The sequence below is a fragment of the Protopterus annectens genome, chromosome 8.part0, assembly GCF_019279795.1.
Source record: "Protopterus annectens isolate FY-2018-M chromosome 8.part0, PAN1.0, whole genome shotgun sequence".
NCBI lineage: Eukaryota > Metazoa > Chordata > Ceratodontiformes > Protopteridae > Protopterus > Protopterus annectens.
In genome coordinates, this window is record NC_056741.1 from 926000824 (window position 1) to 926026734 (window position 25911).

At 40.3% G+C, this 25911-nt stretch overlaps 1 protein-coding gene across 1 annotated transcript in view; it reads left to right on the forward strand.

The window, feature by feature from the left end:
* Nucleotides 1-25911, forward strand: part of NPHS1 (NPHS1 adhesion molecule, nephrin) — a 1231105-nt gene that overhangs the window by 1061409 nt on the left and 143785 nt on the right. Inside the window, exon 22 of the mRNA XM_044079328.1 lies at nt 24739-24801. Within this exon, the coding sequence (XP_043935263.1) occupies nt 24739-24801 (63 nt within the window). The remainder of the gene's footprint in view (nt 1-24738; nt 24802-25911) is intronic.

Sequence of the window (25911 nt, forward strand, 5' to 3'; positions counted from 1 at the left end):
CAGTTTGAATAGGACTCCACAATTCTTACCTTGTGTGATCTATCTGTGGCCCAGTTGCCAATCCATCTGCTGACAATACATATTTATGCACAGGTTGTTGATTTTGTGGATACGACATGTGTCTGGGATGTTGGAAAAGGGCTATTCAAAGTGTATGTGGGACATGTGTAGCTCATTTCATTGATTTATGTCCTGGGTGGCTGCCTTGCAAACAGTCTAGCAGGTTTGGGAACCGTGATCTGCCCATGACCAAACCAAAGTTGGTAGGGTTGTGTGTTTATAGGCTTCCAATAGCTCTGTTTCTGACTTCAATCATGATGGACTCCATTGCCTTGCAGATCAGACTTCTTAGGCTTATAAGACTATAGTTCCCATGGTCTGTTGTGCACCAACACTTGTATAGTGTGTCATATGTTGCTGTAACCCATTCAACAGTTTCATATCCTGTAGAGAGGGTGAGGCTCAACAGACTGTTCAGATACAGGGTCTGTTTGTTCTGTGGTTCACTTATGACACATATAGGGGCACAATGTAATCCAATTGATGCCATGTTTTTAGCTTTGGAAGGAGCTGTTTACCCATTCTACATGTGATATCTCCTGGTATGATGATAGGGCCTTTTGTCAGTGGGAGGTGGGTATGTATGTATGTATGGGCCTGTCTGACAGGATGTTGGCATTGTCAGTCACTTACAGTTGGCCCTGACTCAGGACATATATGAGTGTACATTGCTATTTATGACATAGCTGAAGGAAGTGTCATGGTTCTGTATGGACTCCTTCGCAGATAATCTTTCCATGACCTGGATTGGATAGTGTTTGGAGTGTGCATTGTTTATTGATGATACTGATTTTGGTTTTTTTATTTTCTTTGCTTTTCAACTTTCTATGAACAACCTAAGTATCTGTAGTACATATTTGATTATGACAGGGTTCCAGTATATTATATATGTGTCTGTTGTCATATCACTGTTTTCACAAGTCAGGATTGGTGAATTGTGAGAGGTTCCTGGGTTAACACATGCGACTGCCAGATATGTGTGGCCCACTGCTGTACTCAGACATGGCCTAAGTGTGTGAACATGCCCAGTTTGGCCTTTCAGTATGTTGTTGCTGGACATTTGCATCATTTATTCAAGTGTGTGAGCATGCCCAGTGTGACCTTTTAGTATGTTGCTGTGTGAAGTCCACTACATTTGTTGACATGTGTGAACACGCCCAATATTAACATTTATACTATATGTGTGTTGTAAATCAAGTTGGATTTTTACTGCAGGGCTCACCTTTGTGTCATAACTCTACAGGGATTATGCTGTGCCTGCAGGGTTTCCACGAGACACTTTGCGTAGACTTATCAACATTTCTTCATACAGGCTGACCAGTGAAATACTGTCATGGTTTAGTGGTTCAGTACTGTGACTATAGCACACAGTATCCTGGGTTCAAGGGCTGTCACTACTTCATATTTTCATACTGGGCAGACCAGACTGCTTAAGGAACAGTAAAGCAAATATGACCATGTTTTCCTGCTTTTGCTCAACTATGCGCAACTTTGACCAAACTTGCCCAACATTGCTCAACATTAACCAACATTGCTGAACGTTGCCCAGTATTGCTCAACATTGCCCAAAGTTGTGCTCCTTAGTGTGTACAATTTTGTTTACATATACTAAATAGTGGTAAATGCTGTTTAGCACTGCTTTATATTGCTTAAAACATGGCAATTATGCCTCGGGTGGTGCTGCAGGGCTGCCTATGTTGGATGCACATAGTACACTCCCTATACATGTTTGAAAACAGGTAGTGTCAAGTTAGGCATCCCTTTTACTATATGTGTGAGTCAGAGAGAGGTATCATTTCCAGGGTTCCTACTGAGCCAGTGTATATGCTATGTGTTGCCTCTTTGCCAAGGCCAAAGCATACTGGGCACGCCTCCTTCTGCCTACTGGGGCAGGCTCAGGTTGTTCCTCCTCCGAGTCACGCTCTGCCTTTGATGTCCTTGACAATGGTGGGGGGCTGTTTGGCCTGGCACTATGCTGCTCCTGCTGCAGCTGTTTTAGCAGGATCATATTATGTAGCATAGCACATACCATGACTATTTGGGTACATGTAGTTGGTGAGTACTGCAAGGCTCCACCAGATGTGTCCAGGCACCAGAACCGTGACTTGAGCAGCCCAAACACACACTCGATTACATTTCGTGTTTGTGCGTGTGCCTCATTATGGTGTTCCTGTTCAGGTGTGTGTGCATTTCTGATGGGTGTCATCAGCCACGGCTCCAGTGCATATCCAGCATCCCCCACTAGGTGACCATGAGGGATGTCCCCATTGGCAAATGCCTGGTACAGCTGTGTCAGATGCCAGATATGGGAATCATGGTAGCTTCCAGGGCAGCCAGCACACACATTCATTATTATGCCCTGGGCATCACACACAACCTGGCAGTTGATGGAGGGGAAACCCTTGTGGTTAAAGTAGGCCCTACCCTGCTCACTAGCTGGTGCTTTGATGCATATGTGCGTGCAGTCTATTGCACCCACTACCTCAGGGTATTCTGCTATTTGCTGGAAAAGATGCATATTGCTGGCCAATACCTCACAGGAACTGGGGAAATATACATGATCACCGACATGTGCTGACATGGCATTCAGGAATTGGTGCAGTACCCTGGATGCTAATGCCTGTGAAATCCCCATCATATCACCAGTTGGTCTCTGGAAGGTACCTGTTGCTAGTATTCTTAGGCCAACACATACCTTGGTTTCCACTGGGATGGGTTCCCCTCTGTTGGATCTGTGTGTGAGGCGTGGCCTGCACAGCTCAACAATTTGCTGCATGAGGTCTCTGTCCACTCTATAGCGCTCCACTATCTCCAGCTCATGTAGCCCCTGGAAGGTTACCCTGGGCCTGTACACTCTTCTCCATCTCCTCACTGTGGGTTGCTCAGCAGCATTCATATTGTCACCACCCTCAGCATGTTGCATATATTGCCTTATAACAGCAATGGCAGCTCCTAACATTTCTTTTTCTCAGTAAAGCTTTTTCAGTTTTCACTTCTATTAGCTTACTGCAGTGTTGCAGTGTCTCTGAGAAAAACATAGTGGAAAGTTGTTTGCAGAGTTTTAAGTACTGGGCTGGGCTAGTGTACTGCCTGTGTAATTGGCTGATTATGATTGTTTTCACCTGCTAGCTCTGCTAGTTCTCCTTGGTTAACTTCCTACTATTTATTGTGCTTCCTTTTCCCTTTCTGTTTCCACAGAGGGCAGCACCGTGCAAACAAGTGCAAACACACACACGCAAGCTCACACACACGCACACATGCTTACATGGCCTAACACTTTCTGACTCCGACTTAAACGCGCTCACACAGGTGCAAATGTGCTTACACAAGTTTCAATAACCTTACACATGCTTACTCCAGCTTACACGCGTGCACACAGGCGCCCACGCACGCACACAGTCTTACTCAGTTTTACAGGCATGCACACGCATGCATACAAATTGCAGGCACTTCTACAAGAAACTTTAGTGTTATCCATGGCATACACCTTCAATTTCTTTCCTTTAGCTAGGATAACTGTTGACATATCTCTTCCAGTGATGGGTAACTGACAGCAAACACATGCCACTCTGCTCCAATGAGCTTACATTCTTTCAAACATACCCCCCTCATGATGTCACCTATCTTCTACTCTGATACTCCCCTTATCCTACTCTTACACTACACGGACTTTGCTCATATGCCATGTGAAATTGGGATTCACTATCCTTACCCTCATTTGCATAGGATTGCCTACTAATGCTTGGTTACGTCTCTTAGACTGAACTTCCCCCCTTAGCAACCTCTACTCAGTAGCCATGTTGTCTTCAGCCTGCCATTCACTTGCATGGCAGTTGAATATTTAGAGTAATAACCCTATTTGTGGCTTTTATTTTTTTTCATGGTTTTTACAGCGCAGCACTTTTGCGCTACGCTTACACTTCGGAGATCGAGGTAAAAAAAATATTTTTATTTTATTTTGCAATGGGAAGAATTGCCAATGGCCATATAGTTGGCCATTGGCATGCTTCCTCAACTGGCTGCATCCTTTATTTGGAGCTGTCATGGCTCCGTTTTGCTATTTGCAGAACGGTACTCAGTTGACAATGGAGTATATTTCTGCAAATAACACTACTCTTACTCGGACAGGTTAGGGTTTCCTGGATCGCAAATTTACCTCATTTGCATAACTTTCAGCAGCAAATGAGGTCATTTGCATAACCTAGCCCTGTCCGTGTAAGAGTTGTTTTAGGAGCTCTCTTGCACGCCCCTGCCGGCTGTTCCTGGATCGCTCAGCAGACATGTTGGCTGCATGGAGTCTTACTCTACTCTTAGACTCCATGCAAGCCTTCGTAAATCCAGCCCTTTGTCTTTGTTTTTGCACTATTCTGCTTTTGGGCAAACACTTTCAATGTGATTGCTAAGCTCCGACTCCAACCTCAAGCCATGTTGTTTGGATGTTAATGTTAACAGTTGTGTGCAAATCAGTTAAATGGATAAAAATGTAAAAACAAAATGAACACATGTTAAGACTAACACAAATACATGGTTTGACACTGGATTCGGAAGTCAGCAACCGCATTAACAGTGTTGCTCTGTTAACGGAAATGTAACCCTGCGAAAACGCACATAAATATGCTTACTGGTGCTTATATATGTTTACTACTGCATATTTGTGCTTACACCTGCTTAATAGTAACTTATTCATTATGTCACTAACACTGAGATTGAATGACATTAATTAAACATTTCATGCAGTACTCCAGTTCACATGTACATGCTCTTATGTAGGTTGTACAGCAATATGATGTATAAATATGTTTATATACACATTCCACATAGAAAATGATATGTGCTAGTGTGGGACTCAGACCGTGAATGCCTGTTTGTTAGGTGAATGCTCTGACCAATACACTATTGCTGTGCTGCTTCAGTTGCATATATACCCATATACCCATGTCTCCTAGTTCCCAAACACCCACCCCAACACTTCACTAACACTGTAGTCATCCATTCTCCAGTTGGATTTGTGGTGTTTCCCCACCAGTGCACAATGGCAGCTCCCTACCCCTGTAGACCCATTCCATCGGTTGACTCACTACATGTATCCTCAGGAATCCCTAACGTTTAGTCCACAAACATTGGTGACATGAGTGACCAATAGGACACTATTCGTAATTTTTGTGTTATCCCACATGGGACACACTTGTCTTTATGTCAGGATTAGACTCTTACTTCCTTACATACTTACTCCATTTAACATGACACTACAATGAATTAATTAGTCTGACTATATGGTAGCGTACACGTTACACATGAGAACTAATTATGTATGTGTTCGGCGTGATTCTTTTACATATAGACCGGTTTAGTATTTGGTGTTGCCATTGCAGGCAGATCACAGGGATAATTTCCTGTGTGAGACATTCCTCACATTTGATTTATTCAGCACAGCACTGACTTCGGACATTGTACACACTTCTGCGTTTTAGCAATTTTGTCCCTCCCCTCTTATGCACTACCTATTATTCTATCTACTGTCGAGGTTTGCAAGGGCACATTCATGTGTTTATGTCTGCAAATGGAATGGATATGTTACAGGGAATGTACTTCTGCATATAGATGTATGCATGTGTGTATGCATACATACTTATAACTAACTCGCTGGCCTCCACAAGGCAGTCCAATTAGAACCAGGCCATCCAACCATGACATGCCTGGATCCATAATCACATACCCATGGTTCCTTGACCCCACCCGAGTTCGACATACACGCAATCCATCCATTATCCAGTTGCTTTCACGGCCATGACACACCTCCACACATTGCCCTCCCCCCAGCATTAGGGGCCCTACACATATGTTGTCCCAACACATGTATTATCATGCTCTCCCACCATTTAGTCCTTGAACATACCTGCCCTTGCTTGTGTAATGGATGGAGATCCAAATATGCTGTCAATTTTGGTAGTCCCACTGGGGACTACCCTCTGATTGTTTGTAAAGTAGACTTAGCAGATCAACAATGTTACTCCCACTGGTAAAACCCTGCCTGTGGTGTGAGTAGCAGTGCTTTGCTCACTCCTGGCCAGCTTGATATGACATACGCTGACAGCACTATATAATACTATAGTTGCTGTTGATTCCCTTCTCATTCCATTTCTATGCTTTATTGTTACGATGTTCATTCTTCATATCTATATATATATATATATATATATATATATATATATATATATATATATATATATATACATACATACATACATATATATATTACATCTGTCCATACTTATGTACATTTCATATGCTGGGCACTGCTTACACCCGTGCAAGTGCACTCAGATTTGCTTACTGTTTATTATATATGTTTACTGCTGCTTATTTGTGTTTACTTGTGCCTTATTCATTATGACACTACTTTGATTGAATGGATTTGGTTAAAAGTCTCATGCGATACTTAAGTTCACTTTTAAATGTTATCATATCGGTTTTACAGCAGAACGACATTCATTCCACATGGAAAATGATATGTGCTATAGTTGAACTTGAACCGTAAATGCCTGTTTGTTAGGCAGATGCTCTAACCACTATGCTATTAGTGTGCTGCTTCATTCTGATGTATACCCATGGTTCATAGTTACCTGAACACATGCCTCAATACTTTACTAACACAGCAGCCATCCATTCTCCAGTTGGAAAAACCACACCACTACACATGCGCCACTCCCTACAGCTCTAGACCCGTTCCACAAGTTGACTCACTCCAAGTATATTCAGACGTCCCAAGCTTATAGTCCTGGAACATATGCTCATATAATGGTCAGGGTGTTCAAATAGTCTTCCAGTTTTTGGCTCGTTTGACTGGGGACTGGGACTGCCCTGTACCTGTTTGAAAGTCAGACTTAGCACGTGGACAAAGTTAGTCCCACTGTTAGCATCCTACCTGTGGTTGGCGATGCAGGGGGTTTGCTCACCTCTGGCCAGCTTGATATGACAGCACTAAATAATATGGGAGTTCCGCTGCTGTTTTCCTTCGTATTTGTTATGAATGCTTTATTGTAACCAGGTTTGTTCTTTATATATATATATATATATATATATATATATATATATATATATGTATATATACGCACGCATGCATATACATCTACATGATTATTTACTTTGATCATACTGTTGAATGACTGTGCTGTCTGCTATGTTTGTGATAACATCAGAGTTAAGTATAACTGCTTTGGTTTAGTGGTAAATCACATTGGTTGTGGTGTGTAGGGTCCTGGCGTCAAGCCTTGCCGAGGTGGTTTATTGTGTTGCTGGGCAGAACAAGGGCTGTTGGACAAAGGGGGAGTACAACTCTTTTCAGCAAAGTTTTTTCATTTCGCCATGTTTAACCATCGTTTCCCGTCATGCAAACACCTTCTCCATTATTACTGTGATACATCACTCCAGTTCACATTTTAATGGTATTATATCGTTATACAGCATAAAATGTCAGAATATGCTCTTATACGGATTCTGTGTCATAAATGGTGTGTGCTACAGTTGAACCGTCAATGTCTGCTCATTAAGCAGATGCTCTAACCACTACACTATTGCTGTGCTGCTTCATTTGCATGTATACCTATGATTCATAGTTACCCGAACATATGCTGCAACACTTCACTAACACAGCAGTCATCCATTCTCCAGTTGATAAAAAACCACAACACTACACATGCACCTCACCCTACTGCTCTAGACATGTCCCGTATGTTGGCTCACTCCAAGTATATTCAGACGTCCCAAGCTTATAGTCCTGGAACATACGTTTATATAATGGTCAGGGTGTTCAAATAGTCTTCTGGTTTTCAGCTCACCTGAATGGAGACTGGGACTGCCTTGTACCTTTTTGAAAGTCAAACTTAGCATGTGGACAAAGATAGTCCCACTGTTAGCATCCTACCTGTAGTTGGAGATGCAGGAGGTTTGCTCACTTCTGGCCAGCTTGATATGACAGCACTAAATAATATGGAGGTTCTGCTGCTGTTTTCCTTCGCATTCATTATGAATGCTTTATTGTGACCATGTTCATTCTTCATGGACATAAATATGTATATATATATATATATATATATATATATATATATATATATATATATATATATATATATATATATATATATATATGTGTGTATGTATATCTGTCTGTACATACATATGCATATACACCTACATACTTATTTACATTTCCCATACTGTTGAATGACCGCCACTTACCACCATGCATACCCGCTTACGTCTGCTTGAAAGTGCCTTAATCACCCTATATCCGACAGTCATTATTCTGGGCATCATATAAAATTAGCAGCCCTTGCATGACTTGGACCCAGGAACAGAAACACCATAGTCACTGGTATGACCACTAAACCATCCACGATACATTCTGCATGGATGGTAGTTAGAATATATGACTTTACTACAGGCATTCCACACTACTGCCAACAAATGTGACAGTCGGTTGGTGTACATATGTATAGTACATGTTAATGTTCATATGTTTCTGAGAGACATATGTATACATTTGCAAGTATACATATTTATGAATAGGACACATACTGGACAACTACTTATATGCATGTATGTGTGATGTGTAGCTATGCAAATATAAGTATGTACATTTATAGATATATGCCTACATATCTTGGGTTTTACATGGCCATGTTTATGAACACCCACATCCGGGAGGGACCTGTACCGTTTGTATACAGGGGTTATGTGCATCATTACGATGTGGAATCTGGACAGGGTATACAATTTGTGGACGTATACTATTTGGAAGATGGTTATGGGGAAGCTTCTTGGGAATATGTGAAAGGTATATATTCCCAATAATGCACATGGGGAGACGTGCATCACTGTCAGGTATTTAATCCCGGGTCATAGGTTCTGCAGGACCAGGTGGAGGCTGAGCAGGGTTGTGGACAATTACTGCTAATCCAACTTGTGTCTGGATGTCAATGGGGGTGGAAATCATGTTGTGCCACCAAGTCTAATCTTGAGAACAGACACTTATCCCATGAGGGATGTCCAAAAATTGTGGACGTCGATGACCCCCATTCTTTTGGTTATATAAAAATGAGGGAGGGTTATACATGCATGGGATACCTACTTTGCAGGCCTGTGACTGCTTAGGGTGAGACTGCCTACTAGATGTGGGTAGTGGGCACTATGTGCAGATATGGCTGGCCCAAGCTAGCAGCCCGAGTATGGGTGGTTTTGGTGGACATTCAGCAAGGGGGGGGTGGTGTGCTGTGGAGGGGACGATGGGTATTCAATTATGTATCCAAGTGTGTAGAGGTTGGATGGCTCAGTTCAGGCCAAACCATTATGAGGTGTGAGCTGGTATTGTTTCTGTACATGTGTATCATACATTTTAATGTTCATATGTTTGTGGGATTGTGTTCTGCAATATGACCTGACAGGGTGTATTGGGGATGTGAATGTATGTTCTTTAGTTTCCTTTTGGATTCTCCCACTGCTCCCTCGTACACCTCCAGTTCACCTATTGTACATCCAACCCAGTCTCCCCTTGGCAGATTATTACATTAACATCACCCCCCCAAATTCCACATACACACCATCCATCCATTCTCTGGTTGTTAGCCCATGGCACAGAAAGCAGTACACATTGCCTACTCTACATATCTCTGAAACCATTATGGTTGTGAGGCCACCCCTAGCATATTTGGTCTTCCACAGGCTGTACTTCACTCACATAGGTACATGCAAATACTTATCTTTCATGACATGGTAGGTTGATCCAGGTTAGACCCATTCATTTTTGGGCCGTCCAGACAAGGACGACTCGGACCGCGAATGGGCAGATATTAAGCGAATGCTCTAACCATTGGGCTAGGCTTAGCAAAGGGCAACGGCGTGCAAACATGCTGCATTTTGCTTCCATTTGGTATAAAAATCAACACAACAATGAAATACGGACACAGGGTTTTAAATGTAATAGTTCTAGGGACAGGGGCTCAACATTCAGCTATGTGCTTGTGTGTTTACTCCTGTGATTTTATTTTGGTGTTTGCGGAACTCTCTTGTATGCTTTGCATGCATTTCAGTATACACGGACACTGACAGGATTGATTATTACTAGAGGCAGGCTGTACTAGTCATCATTTTAGGTTTTTGTGACTGTAGCGGAATGTTCACACCTCTGTGCAGCACTTAAATATGCCCCCTGCACTTGCGCACGTTTCCTGTGCACATGGACGGTGCGGCAGCGCGCCTTCATTAATATGCATATCATCTCTATGCCACACGCTTGGCACAAGGCTAACACTGTCCTTGCACCGAACTTCATGAATCCCAGGGAATATTTTTAACAAATGTAGAAGGATAACAAACAAAGAAACTAAGGGGAGGAATGATAATCTGGAATTTGAGAAATGAGAGATTTTCTGGAATAGCTTTTTTCTGCAGAAATACTGTAAAGTTATTAGATGTAACTTTAGCAAAAATGGGAAGATTAACCATTGTAGATTTAAAATTGAAAGACCAAGTCTATAGAATTATAACATTGCATGTATACTAAATGCAAAGAAAGGGAAATCTTATTTGATCAGATTTTAGTCTATGTAGTGATAAATATGAATATTATAATAACAAGAGACTTTAATTGTGATTTAAGAGGCAAGTGTAAAAGGAAAGGAAATGATGTACGAAAAATTTTAGAAGATATAAGATGTGGCAAGTTAAAACTTTTGGACAAAAATTCATATGCTTACAAAAAGGTTATGTATAGAACTGAAATTATTTCATAGTATCAGAAGGTTACGTTTAGGGCAGTCGCAGTGGTGCAGTGGTTAGCATTGCCTCCTCACAGCAAGAGGTTCTCCAGTTCGATCCCCGGCTGGGGTACATTCTGTGTGGAGTCTGCATGTCTGTCATGTGGGTTTCCTCCAGGTGCCTTGGTTTTCTCCCACATCCAAAAGACAGGCTGTAGGTGGATTGGACACTCTAAATTGGCCCTAGGTATGAGTACGTGCATGTGTGTGCCTTCTGTGGAAGGTTGGGCACCAGACTGGCAACTCGATGCTTTAAACCTCCACTGCCAATCATGAGCAGATAGGTGATCCACTGTGGTAACCCCTAACTGGTTAAAGCTAAAAGAAGAAGAAGAAGGTTAAGTTATAGGAGAAGGAAGGATAGTTGAAAGAGGATTTTCAAATCATTTTGCAATATGGTTAGAGATAAAAGAAAACAATGAATATATAAAAATAATCAAAGGTATTAGAAGGATAAATGAGAAAGCATGGAATGATGCAGGAAAGAGATTAGTAATGCAGTTATCAAAAGATCATATTACTATGAGAACATTTTATAAATATGGTCTGAATGGTGGGTGATATTTAAGGAAAAAATATAAAAATGTTTTTTACAGTGGCAATACAATGTGAGAAAAGTAGAGAAAGAAAATATAAAAAAATATAATGATGCATTGGAAGATTTAGAACCTAATGATAGAAAGTACTTTGACAAAGAAAAAGAATTATATGAAAAAAATCAAGAAAAAATGCAAGAATTGTTATATAAGCAAAGATATATTTACAAGGAAAAAGAGAAGTATTGAGTTACATAAGCAGATTAACAAAGGAAGATGTAGTGTAATGAGAGAAATAAGAATTGTAAAAGGCGAAATAGAAAAAAAAAACACTCAGGAAAAGATTATGATCAGTGTAGTACAATATGCGCAAGAAATGTTTAAAGAAAGAAAAAGAAGGTAGTGAAAAATGCAGAAAGTAAAAAAGTTAACAGAAAAAGAAAATGAACAGGTGGAAATGAGATTTCTTTAAATGAGCTAGATAAAGTATTAGGACAACTAAATATAGATTCAACCGTAGGCACAGATGGAACAGGGAATGAAAACAAATAAAAATTTAAGGGATTAGCATTTTTTTTTAAGATTTTGAACGAATGGTTAAATGAAGGTTTTATGTATATAGAATTGTGTAGTGGAATACTTAAATTTCATACGGAAGAAGGAAGATAGAAGAGAATTAAAAAAATGGAAACCAATAGTATTGAATAATAATGATCATAAGAGCTTTATGAAAATATTACAACAGAGATTTGAAACTAAAATGAGAAATATTTTGGAAGACAGCATATATAGTATAAATGGGAAGGATTGTCAAGAATTATTAACAGTTAAAGAAAATGTGGATGATATTATGAATAGAAGAGAAGAGGCAAACATAATGATAGGTGACCTTAATAAGGCATTTAACATAACTGAACATGAAATCTTAGGGACAATAATGAAAGAATATAATATAAGTGAGAAAGTTAGGAAATTATGTATGTCAGCATATAGTAATAATAAAGTAAAAATACTTGCAAATGACTGCCAAGAGATACATAAAGAGTGGTGTAAAACAGGGATGTCCAATGAGTTGTATACTCTTTGCATTAGTTATGAATGTGATAGTATTTGAAATAAATTACAAAATGAAGGAGGCAGGATATATAACACCTGAAGGGTTAAGAATTCCAGTTCTCTTAACATATGCAGATGACATTATAATAATTGAAAACAAATTTTGATAAAAAGGTAATCATTTTCACAAATTAGTTTTTAGAGATAATAGGGATGTCTTTAAATAAAGAGAAAAGTAAAGATTTAGGTGATGTAGTAAAGATCGTGGGTATATATTTTACAATAAATGAAATTTCTGTGTTAGGTTTAAAATTTGGGAAATAAGATTCAAGTAGAATTCAGTGAGAAAAAACAATAGAAGAAATAAAGCAAACATCTTTTCTGGAGAACATATTAATTATCACTAAGAAAATAGGGGTATTTGATTAATTCAGTATTGATGGAGAAAATAGAATACTTAGCAAGTGTATTTATGTTGCCAACACTATTTGAAAATGAATTATTGCAAAGGATTTTTTGTAATGTATATGGGTTCTAGATTAAACCCAGTAAAAGAGGAGTTTTTATATGTAAATAAAGAAGAAGGAGGTTTAGGTTTAATTAACCCAGTGATATGTCTGCTTCATTGTACAAAGAGCGATTAGTCATAAAACTGTATAAATATAAGTGTGACGACCGTGCCCTGGCCCAGCAATCAAGGAGCCTCAATCCTCACCACTAACAATGGAGGTTGTCTCCTCGAAGAGAGGAAAGGATAACTAATACACACAGTAAAGTACAATTTCCCTTAAGTGCGCACAGAGATCAGTCAGTCTGGGGCTGGTTGCTCCCTTGGCTCACCAGGTCCCTAATAAGATTCCCCACTGGCACAGCTATAGGGTCCAAGTCTTAGCCTAGCTGGGCCAGCTAAAACCTCCAGTACCCTCTCTGTCCAACCAGTGCATCGTGTCCCTGCCAAGTAGCTGACACAACTCACACACACTTTGAGATAAGTATTTATACAACTTCACAGACACTCCTGGGAAAGGCTGACACAGATTCTCCAGCTGTGCCCCTTTACCCAGACCATGCAGTAGTAATCCCTTCCACCACTCAGCTAATAATATCAGCTACTAAAAGGCCCTTAAAATGGTGTCCGGTTATTACTGTGCAATATTATTATCCAATGGTAATGTGCCTATTCAATCTAGTCTTATTGGAAGGGCTTAGACAGTAAACTCTACAAATATATAATGTACTCTAAAGCATAATTTATCTCTACATAAACCAGCCACAGGTAGAAGGTTTTAAAAATATTTAGTAATAAATAATTAAAAAACAAGACAAAACTACAACACCACAGAGTTCAAAGATCACACAGAAACATAAAATAATACACTAGGACAGGTCTGATTTCAAAGAAAAATACCTAATTAATCTTTACTAGCTTTAACTATTCCTACAAGAAATCACAGTGCTAAAACTTATATGTGAACATAAGCAGAGTGCTAAGTTAGATATCCAAGATCAAAATGCTTCTAGTCTCTTGTGAGAAATAGTATTTAAACATTACTAACAAACATGTCTCTAAGGCCCTCCCAAATTGCATCATTTTTGACACTTAGTCTGGAGTTCTCAGGCCACAAACTGCATTATTTAGCAATCTAACAACTGCTCAGAAACGTACAACAATATAAGTCATTTCACATGTATACTCTAACAGAAACCAGAGCAATAAAGCACATTCCACATCTAAATTTTGGTCATAAACTTTATCCTTAAAACAATGGGCATGAAACCTTCATCCAGATGCACTGGAGCCGAATTCTAACATGAAAGGGTCACAACATGCTTCACTGGGCCAGTAGAGTGCAATGTTGTCACATATTTTGCAGTTCCACATTTCACAATATTCTTTTACACTCAAGAAAACATGCCTATATTTTACATTTATTTACAAAGGCTAAAATTATATATGAAATTCTATTTGACTAGCATGGCCGTCTTCGCCCATCTCTCCCCAATCATCACATCTCTTCCCCCCAGGGAACTCAAGCAAGTTTTTCAAGTGCCCCTTGAGAAACATTGCTTGAGAGTGTCAGGTCTATCTGGGTATACCTCACCCCATTCCCTGGCTTGAGAGCCCATCTGCATTGGCATTGCTACTCCCACTGCGTTGCTGCACTGACCTATCATATGCTTGCAACCCCAGACTCCATATTAGCAACTTGTCATTTCTCTGACTGGCTCTGTTTAACCATGTTAGAGGGTTGTGATCTGTCATCATAGTGAATTTTCTTCCATACAGATAAGGCTGAAGTTTTTGTAGTGCCCACACTGTGGCTAGACATTCCTTTTCTACCGCTGCATAGCATTCCTCCCTGGGTTGGAGCCCATGACTGAGACAAACCACTGGGTGCTCCTCTACCTCTGAAGAAATCTGGCTAAGTACAGCCCCCACCCCATAGTTTGAAGCATACACCTGCACAACAAATCCTTTGCTGTAGTCTGGAGTGGCTAACACAGGGGCTCCTCTCAATGCTTCCTTAAGCTTCTGAAATGCCTGCTCACATGCTGGGGTCCACACTACCTTATCTGGCCTGTTCTTTCTTGTCAGGTCTGTGTGGGGAGCAGCTACGGTGCTATAATTAGCAACACACTTCCTGTAGTACCCTGCTGTCCCCAAGAATGCCCTCACCTGCTTTTTGGCAACAGGTGCAGGCCATACCTGAATGGCTTCCACTTTGGTAGGTTCTGGCCTTATCTTATCACTCCCCACTCTATGTCCTAGGTAGGAGACCTCTGCCATTCCCACCTGACATTTGCTCGGCTTAATGGTCAACCCTGCCTTCTGTAGTCTGCCCAGCACCTCCCTGAGATGCTGAAAGTGCTCTTGCCAGGAATGGCTGTCGATAGCAATATCATCCATGTAAGCAAGGGTAAACCCTCCTGCTCCTGCTAAGATATGATCTACCAGCCTCTGGAAAGTCCCTGGGGCATTCTTCATCCCAAAGGGCATCTTTGTGAACTCATACAAGCCAAAAGGAGTCACAAAGGCTGACTTCTCTCTAGCACTGGGAGTCAAGGGCACCTGCCAGTAACCCTTGGTAAGATCGATGGTTGTAAGATAGTTAGACCCACCCAGCTGTTCTAGGGCCTCATCTGTCCTAGGCATGGGGTAAGCATCTGCCTGTACATGACTATTTAATTTCCTGTAATCCACACAGAACCTGGTGCTGCCATCCTTTTTTGGCACCAACACCACTGGTGAGGCCCAGGGACTGTTGGACTCTTGAATCACCCCTAGTTCCAACATCTCCTTTAACTCCTCCCTCAGAGTCTGTTTGAATATCTCAGGCACCCTATAAGAGGCCTGTCTGATAGGCCTTTGGGGTCCTGTATCCACCTGGTGCTGCACCAGGTGGGTGCTCCATGGTTTCCCAGTGAACATGCCCCCAAACTCCTGCAACACTGCTCGGATTTATTGAACCTGGGTAGGAGATAGCTGCTGGGACATTGCTACCCCTTCTACTGAGGTGTCAGCCTGAGCCTCACTGAGGAGATCAGTCACAAGATCTCTCTCAGACTCCTCCTGCAATCTACTGCAAATGCTCAGCACAAAGGTCTCCCTATCATGGTAAGGTTTCATCATGTTAACATAGTACAGTTTGTGCCCCTGCCATCTGCCTAGCACTTCCACCATGTAGTTAACATCACTTAACTTTCTTACCACCTTGTAGGGTCCCTCCTAAGCTGCTTGCAGCTTGTTGTGTCTGACAGGAATGAGAACCATCACCTGTTGCCCTACAGCATACTCTCTAGCTCGAGCATTCCTGTCATACCTCACCTTTTTCTGTTGTTGGGCTTCTCCCAGGTTCTCCTGGGCTAGGCCCATAAGTTCTCTGAGCCTTGTCCTGAGGTTCAGGACATGTGCCACAACAGACTCCTTGTGAGACTCACACTCACCTTCCCTCTCATCTCAAATTAAATCTAGAGGTCCCCTCACCCTATGCCCATACAGCAACTCGGATTCCTGGGGAACCTCTCTGTAAGCAAACAACAGATGGGGCAAATATTTGTCCCATTCCCTCTTAAATTGATCTGCAAATGTCCGTAGCATGGACTTGATTGTAGAGTTTAAACTCTCAACAAGACCATTAATCTGGGGATGGTAGGGGGTGGCCTTCATGTGCTTCACCCCACAGGACTTCCACAGACAAGCCAGCAGGTCTGACATAAAATTGGCACCTCTGTCAGACAGTATTTCCTTTGGGAAACCTACCCTGCTGAAAATCTCTAGCAAAGCATTTGCCACTTTCTCGGCCTCAATGGAGGACAAAGCCACTGCCTCAGTATAATAAAAAAAGAGTAAAAGAGAAAAAAGTGTATAAATGAAGAGATAGAATGTTAACAAGAAAAAATATTTTTGTGGAAAATAAAAACTGATGATATAGAAAGATAAAAACATATGGTATAAGAATGCAAGGTTAAAATATTGCTATGTAAAACCATGATAAAATTTAACAGATGAAAAAAATCAAAGCTTTAAAAACAAGACTCAAATGGTGTAATCAGAAAGTAGAATGTCTTTTTTGTGGAGACTTGTAATAGATAAATTGCCAGTGAAAGGAAATATGCAATATAAAAAGAAAAGTGATATAATATATTTGCACTGTCAAGAAGAAGAAACTACAGAGCATGTGTTTTTGAAATGTAAAAGGGTAAAAAAGTTAAAGGAAAAAGTATGTATAGAAGAATTTTTTGAAAATAAAAAAAGTGGATAAAATAAACATGGATATGATTAAATATGGATATTATAAGAACAGAAGTAAAGAAAATGTTAAAAGAATAGACAAAAATATTTTATGTTATATGGGGTACATAGAATGAAAGAATAAATGAAATTATGTTTAATGGTAAATGGATTTTAGCAACAATATTAAGTATAGTAAGATGGTGGTTATGGAAAAGGAGTGGGGGTCTAATAAGGATGAACATTTAGAATGATTATATAGGAAATTATGAATATTTGTAAACAGATTTGTATATTTTTATATTTGTATATATGTAAATATTTATAAATATGTACATATTTTGTTAATAAGAGTTACTTTTGTGTATAAAGGACCTCTACTCTTTTTGATAGGTGCCATGGGATCTTTTATATCCACATGAGGTACCCCCAACTGAGGCATATAGAGCTTCATTTTAGCATGTCATCCAGAGGAAGTACAGCAGCCCTCTTATGCAACACTGCAGTGCCAGGACTCCATCCACCTGATGTGAAAAAAGAACCCACAGCCTTTTGCACCAAAGATGAGTGTGATACCTATTACACAACTGGCACTCCCTTTATCTCTAAATGGAGTAACATTCATTCTTAAGACAATGTCTTATGAGTTTCTTAAAGAAAGCATGTACCAAATTTGAACTGTCACAATTTTCATAGGAAAACACAGACAATAAAAATATATATAGTAATACTATGAGAAAACTCACATATGGATATTGCCTGTTTTAATTAAGTCAGTAGCATTTGCCCGAGATGGAGAATGACCTCTATAAGATATCACTAAACCCCCATTTTGCTGTTGGACAGATGGAAATGGCTTGGGATTTCTTGGAATTTCTAAAAATCTACAGTCTCCCATCTTTAAAGGTTTCTCTATTTTGTCTTCAAAGGAATACTTGACAGTGAAATCTTATGACAGCTAATGCTTGTATACTCTATCCAGAACAGATGGAAAGAAAACCAATTCATTTCACTTATCAGAATCCACAGATTTCAGCCAAAGAATAAACAAATATTTCCATAAACATAAATAAAATAAATTTAATAATTAAAAGCTATTTTTAATCTGGTAAGATTAATGAGAATACAGTCCATTTCAAGGGTAACCCAAGAGCAATATTCGATCATGAAGTACGAAAACAGAGGCATGGAAATCAAATTTGGGTATGTAGGTTCTAGATATAGCAGCTTATAGTCTTAAATCTCTGTCACAATAGCAGAGAAAAATTGTATATTCATACCCAAACTCTGATGGTGACATGAACACAAACCAGGATTCATTTGATCTACACTTATCCCAATGAAATCAACTTCAGTAGTTTCTTGGTATTATTATGACTGTTCAGAATGTCAAAACATGAGCATTCTTTCTAGGGTGGTAGTGAAAAGAGGGGTACCGGGGCAAGAATGCCTTAGAAGAAGGTGACTTCGTACATGAATTATAAAATGCAGGGACCTATGCTGCACTTTTAAGATACCTGTATCAACATGGTCCTTAAAGTTCATTCATGATCGTAATAGTATTTCTCCAAACTGCTGCAGATTATTTCCTGATCTTAACTGGCACTAACCATTTGTGAGTACATGTTAATGTGGGTTATGCCAAGACATATTTATTAACTCCTGATATTTTACTTCTAGGCATACATTGAGACAAGTTTTGGGATTTCAGGGAGATTACATCATCACATAATTCAATTATCCATGCTCAGATGCTGGGCCTGAAGTCAAATTCATAATTCTAAACCAAAAAAAAAGAAAGTATAAGCTCCGTCAAAAAAACATTACACTGTGTACCATATAGGTTCATAGGTTCATAGGTTGGTACTAGGCTATCGGCCCCTAAGGCCTATACAAGCCTAGCCATAAGAATTTCCTGGCTATTTCTTCCCACAGTATTTACTTGCCTGGACCCCTGTCTAGCAGGGTGACTGACATGATCCCCAGGGTGAATTTCCTATCTCCCATCCAATCATCAAGGTTCCTTTTGAAGAGGGCCAAAGAGGTGCTCTGCTTTTCATGTATGGGCAGTCTATTCCAGAGTCTGGGGAGTCTCTGGGTCAGGAGCCTATCCCTCCAGCATGTTTGTTTCATTCTGATGACAAGGTTTTGATCCCTGGAGTATGTGTCTCTGAGTAATTGGGATTTCTTTAAGTGTAGCATGTCCAACAGCTCTGGGTTTGACATGGCCTTGTATGTTAAGCAGAGATCACCTCTGAGTAGACGATATGTGACAGACTATAGGTGGAGTTATTTTAGATGGTCAGCATAGGGCATCTGCTTTAGGTCTGTGATTCTTTTAGTGAGGTATTTCTGTGGCCTTTCCAGTTGTTGCAGATATCTTGAGAGATACATACCAAATGGGGTGTTGAATTCTATAATGGGTCAAATGAGGGATGAGTACAGTGGGACAATCACCTCCTTTTTTCTGGATGAAAAGCCCTTAGTGATGAGGTGTGCCACATAAAAGGATTTCCTGACTGTTGTGGTGATGTGGTTATCCTAGGTGAGACCACTCTCCACCTTTGTCCCTAAGTTTCTTATCACACTTTTGGTGTTTAGTGTACTGCCACCTATGTGGTAATTCATGGGTACATGTTTTTTCTCAAAGGGGACAACTATACATTTTTTGGCATTGAGCTTGAGCCCATGGCTCTGGCACCAAGCATCTGTTTCTGTAAGGTCCTTTTGTAGAATATCCACATCATATGGGATTCAATAATGGCTCCCAGTTTGCAGTCATCTGCGAACTTTGTTAGCCAGAGTCCCTTAGTGTTGGCCTGTACTTCAGAGAAGTAGATGCCAAACAAGAGCAGTCTCAGAACTGAACCCTGAGGTACTCCACTTGTCTGGAGCTGGATTTGGAGTCGGCTACTTTTACAGTGTGGGTTCTGTCAGTAAGCCAGTTGGCAACCCATCGAGTGCCGTAGGGATTAATGCCCAGCTTAGTAAGTTTATCTATGATTCCAGAGTGGGGGGTGGTGTCAAAGGCCTTGGCAAGGTCCAGATAGTCTGTGTGGACCATTTTACCCTTGTCCATGGCTCTGGAGACTGATTTGAAGACATCAATCAGGTTCAGGAGACAAGATCAGCCATTCACGAACTCAAACTGCGTGGGGTCCAGTGTTTGAAGGTTGCCAATGTTTTTGTTTATAAGTTCCATGATAATACATTCCATGGCCTTGCAGATCAGGCCCATCAGACTGATGGGACGGTAGTTCCCAGGATCCAAGGTGGATCCCCTCTTGTGGAGTGGGATAACTGTAGCTGTGTGCCATTCAGTGGGCACGAAGCCTGAGGTGAGGCTATGATTATGCATGACACTTAGGTGCAGTGCCAGTTCATTTTGTAGTTCATGTAGTACACAGCCTGGGATGTCGTCTGGTCCCATTGATGCTGTATTATTAGCTTTGGAGAGTGCATTTTTTACCTGTGTAGCCATTATTACCGGAATTTGGCAATCTTTTGGTATTGAGATGGACCCTTTACGGGGTGAGATGGCATAAAGTTTGCACTGAATAGATCTTCCAGGATATTGGCAATATCCTTGGGATCAGTATATTTAATGCCATTCTGTTGTAGCTCAGAGCAGATCTGAGCATTGCCATTTAGATTCTTGGCATAGCTATAGAATGCCTTCTGGTTGTCTTTGGAATCTTTTGGCAATTTTATTTTCATAACTAGCTTTGGAGGATTTTATGGGGGATCTCAGCTTCTTACTGAGGCTGTTAAGGGAGTTTTTTTGCATCCTGGGATTTTCCTCTTTTTTGCAACAGTTTCTTCCTTTTGTTGTAAAGTTAGTTTATGGCAAGAAACCACCAGATTGGATTCCTTTTTTTTGGAGGAGACTGTCTTGGTTCTATTGGGGATGGCACGATTCATGCACGAGTGGATGTGCTCGTACAGTGCCTTAGTGTAGGACTCAGCAGTTGAACTTTCAGTTCCCGTCTGCATGGGTGTCATGAAGTTTGTAACTTCTGACTTGAGTAGCATGAAGTTGGCTTTGGAGAAGTTTTTTATGGAGGTTTCCTTACTTGGGGGTGGGGGTGGGATGTGAATGTCATGGGTGATTAACTTATGGTCAGACCTGACCAATGAGGGGGTGACCATAGGTGTGGAGCATCGATTTCCCATATTGGTAATGACCAGGTTTAGGATATTGGAGCCCCCGGTGGGACTAAGGATTAGTTGATTCAGGGCATTGGAATTTATGAATTCCAAGAACCGTTGGGCAAAGGTGTTTGTACATGAGTAGTTTTCCCAGTTAATGTCAGGGTAGTTGAAATCACCCAGTATTAGGGTGTTTGGCTGCATCTTAATATTTTCCAGTATGTTTAGAAAGGTGTAGTGAGAATCTTGGGGCATGGTGGGGAAGCTGTAGCAAGCTACAATTTGGATTGTAGTCTTACCTAGTGTTAGTTGCACCTGGAGAATTTTAGATGCATTGTATTGGGCAACTAGCCTGGTGCTGTGAATATCCTTGGTGAATATGGACACTTCTCCACCTTTAGTGTTTAGGTCCTGGTTTGGTGGCAGAAAAGTGTGGTAAGAGTTATAGTCTGGTATTGCAGGGGTGCTCTCAGGAGCCTTAAACCTGGTCTCAGTTACTGTACAGATATTGATGATCTCCATTTTTAGGAGTGCCTCGAGAGAGTGCATTTTGAGGTTTAGACTTCTAGCATTGAATAGCATTACCTTCAGATTTTGCATTTTTGTACCTGTTACGGTGGTGGTTTTGTCCTTTGAACTTTGCCTAAAAAAGGCACTATAGGGGTGGCAAGAGCCTTAGCCAGTAACCTGAATCCCAGGGGTGACAGGTGCAGACCATCTCTGGCAAAGCATCGTGGACTGTCGATCATGTCATCCCAGGCAGACAGATACTGGATCCCCTTTGAATGACACCAGAAGCTTAGTCAATTGTTGAAGTCAATAATTTTGTCCTTATACTGTGGTATCATTCTGGGTGAAGGCAGGATGCTACTCAGAGCTATGGTCATACCTGCCTGGGACACATGATCTGAGAGCTCTTCCATGTCTCTTTTCATGTAGTCCAGAGATGTATGTCTCAAGTCACTCACTCCGACATGGACAATGACAGAGTCATATTTGTACTTGTTGTGGAGTGACTTGAGTGCATGCATTATGTGGCGGATCCTGGCACCCGACAGGCAGCTGACTGTAATTTTCTCCTTTTTTCAGCCTGGTGAGTGGGACATCAGTAAGCCTGACTATAGAGTCACTTATGACTAAAGTGTTGGGTATGTTGTCTTGCCTTAGGGACTGTTGTTGGGTGGCACACTGGTGTTGTGAGCTATGTGACACTTTGGTTGTGATTGGTGTTTGTTTGCATTTCAGCTTTGGAGGTCCTTGTTGCTTGGGCAGGTTTCTGTTAAGGGCCTCCACATATGTGGATTTAACGTTGCTATGTGTGGGTGTTGGTGGTGTGAATTTAGATGGGCTATGTGTTGCCTGAGGTGTAGTGCAGGTGTTAACCTTCTCCTCTTGACTGTCTAGCACAATCTTGGGTGGAGAGGGCTTTGCTTCCAGTTTGGCTATGTAAGTGCATCTCTCACAGGTTGTAGTGTTGGGTGGTAGGAGGAGAGGGTTATATGCAATGATCTACAGCAAACAGCAGATAAGTATCCTTTTCAGTAAGAATTCATCTAAAGCCAGACATCTTGCTTTCTGACCACCTACCTGAATAGAGTCAAATGCGGGTTGGACTTTAAGAAATGCAGTTCATAACAATATGATATCAGAATGCTGGTTTCTTTCAAGGATGCAGACTCTGAACAGTTGACAATGGACCTGTCAGACAGCCTGCTATGCAGAACCCTAGTTCCTTGTGATCCCATATGTTGCAAAATATTGAAAATGGTATGTTTAAGATAGCTATATCTTGCTATCTAAAGCAAACTTTTTTTTCTGAGGAGACAAGTCCCCCCTTGCAGCCCCCACATGCCCTACTACTTAAATATTCTAACTCAAAGTTTGCACAATACCAGGGAATAGTGTTATATAAATTAAGGAAAAGTGATATCTAATATCAATGTTTTAGAAATGACCAGAATAACAGCTCATTTTACTTACAAGAAATCAAACAATTCCAGAAGACTTCCCGAGACAAAAACAGGAAGTGAAACAAGGTAAACCCTAGGTACTTATCCATATCTGCCTGCTGCCAAAACGTTTTAAAAGGAGGAACATATGCACAAAGGAAATAGATCTTTCATTTAAGCTTATAACTGTAATACTCAGGGCTATTGATTTTTTTAAGTAAAATACCAATAAATCAAAAATATTGACCATCTGAGTATAGAAAATCATAAGATTTCCATGGACTTTAGCATTTTAGGCAAGAGCATTACTGTATATTTCTTCTCATGTTTACTGCTTATAATACCATCAGCTTGCTTTACTGATTATTTTGTTCTAAGAATCTGTTTCATTTTTGCATGTGGACTCACACACACACACACACACACACACACACACACACACACACACACACACACACACACACACACACACACACAAACACACGCACGCACACACACACACACACACACACACACACACACACACACACACACACACACACACACACACACACACACACACACACACACACACACAACTCATGAAAGTAGTGTCTTTTTTTGAGGATCACAAATCAGTGTCCCTGGTATTAATAAGAAAGTAGCACACCTATCAGCAATAGAAAATTGCTTTAGCATAAGTTCTTAAAATACTTGCATCATAAAAAGACAATGGTATGAGATGCATTACATAGTGAGATATTGAAAATTGTTGATTTTAGGATGTATGCCTTTTATTTATTAGAAGCAGTTATTTTGTTTTAGAGGTGATAGCTACAAAATGCATTAAAAGAAAGAAAATACAGTGCCAGGTTAAACAAGGTAATATGTGGTAAACCTTTACTTAATGGTAAGACTTTGAAGTACTAGCAGCTGTAATTTAGTTCAGGTATATGGACTAAACTTATGCGGTAAATAGAATTTTTTTATAGAACAGTACAGCATATAAATAGGTCTGTATCTTACACTGTCAGTAAAAGTCTAACAAATTCATGAGTGTAGACACTCTTATTGTTAACTGAAAATGTATATAGTTTGATTTAATAATTCTTTTTTATACTTAGACTTATAAATAACTTCTTTTTATTAATTTAAATTACAAAATAAACAAAGGAGTTGTTATGTATAGTACTTGCAGTGACAAAGCTCTGCACTGCAGTGACAGCTTAATGGCTTATTATCGGAGACAATATAAGTAGAACTGCATACATAAGTGAAATAAATTTCATTTAAGTTGAGGAAATTTAATTAACTCTTTCATTTGTGTTAGAAGAGCAAACAATGTAACAAAAGAAGTCAGTCGTTTGTTTTTAAATAGCTTAGTCTGAAAAGGTTAGATTTAGCAGTTGTTCACTCTTCCTAAATTACCAACTGAAAATATCTTTCATTTTACTACAAAATAGCACGAGATGTAGAGGGACCACCTCCTGCTGTCCCTGTGCCAACTACTGCACCTCTTCCAGCAGGTATGATACATGTATTATTTAATTACATTATAAATAAAGCATATGACATTTTAGTCATTCATAAAAAAGAGTATGAGAAATAAATATGAAGTACATTCTTCATAAGCAGACAATGTTGTATGGATAAAGACATCACTGTTCACAGGATAAGCTGATAAAGGAGTGTATTATTTGGCAACTACAGCTTCAGCAGCTTCCATTTTTGTATATAAAACAATACTTTCATTTGTACAGAGTAATCAAACTGTGTTCTTCCATTTATGTTAATACTAGCACCTCCCCTTATACTGAATTCAGTAATTTCTGAATTTCTTTAACATTACAGACTTAAGAATTTGTTTGCTTGATCTGAATATGTTGATTGCTAGGAAGTCGGTGCCTTCAGTCCTGCAATGTAGCTGAGGTAGATTCAACTACATTTACGTGACAGTACATGCACAAGTGCCTGCATAGGGGGAAGGCATAGTATTTGTAATTAGAGACATGGAGCTTGTTACAGGTGACAGTCTGCAACAATACTTTGCAACTACTATAAAAAGGATAATATGGAGTACTTAGTTAGACAGAAGGAATGGGGAAGATGCAGTGATCATGAAATTATTCAAGCACTTTCAAAAGTTCCCTTTTGGCCACTTTTCTTAGGATAACAGCCTGAAAAATAAACGGCATGGACTACATGTACAGATAGCCACTGGAAAGTAATATATTATGATTTTGCTGGTCTCCTCCCACATAGTTTACTGATCCATTGTCAACTGTTGCACCTATTAGAGGAATATAGGTTCATAAGTTCATAGGTAGGTACTAGGCTATCTGCCTGAAGGCATTTATAAGACTAGCTGGAATGTGTTGGCTTTCACCACCCCCTTAGATTAGTTCCCTGTGCCTCTGTCCAGCAGAGCCATTGAAGTGATCCCTGGGGTAAACTTTCTGTTTCCCATCCACTCGTCAAGGTTTCTCTTGAAGAGGGTTAGTGAGGAGCTCTGCCTAATGTAGATTGAAATCTTTTTCCAGAGCATGGGAAGTCTCTGGGACAGGAATCTATCCCTCCAGCATGTCCTATTTATTGTTGTGGCGAGGTTTAGATCCCTGGAGCATGTGGATCGAGGG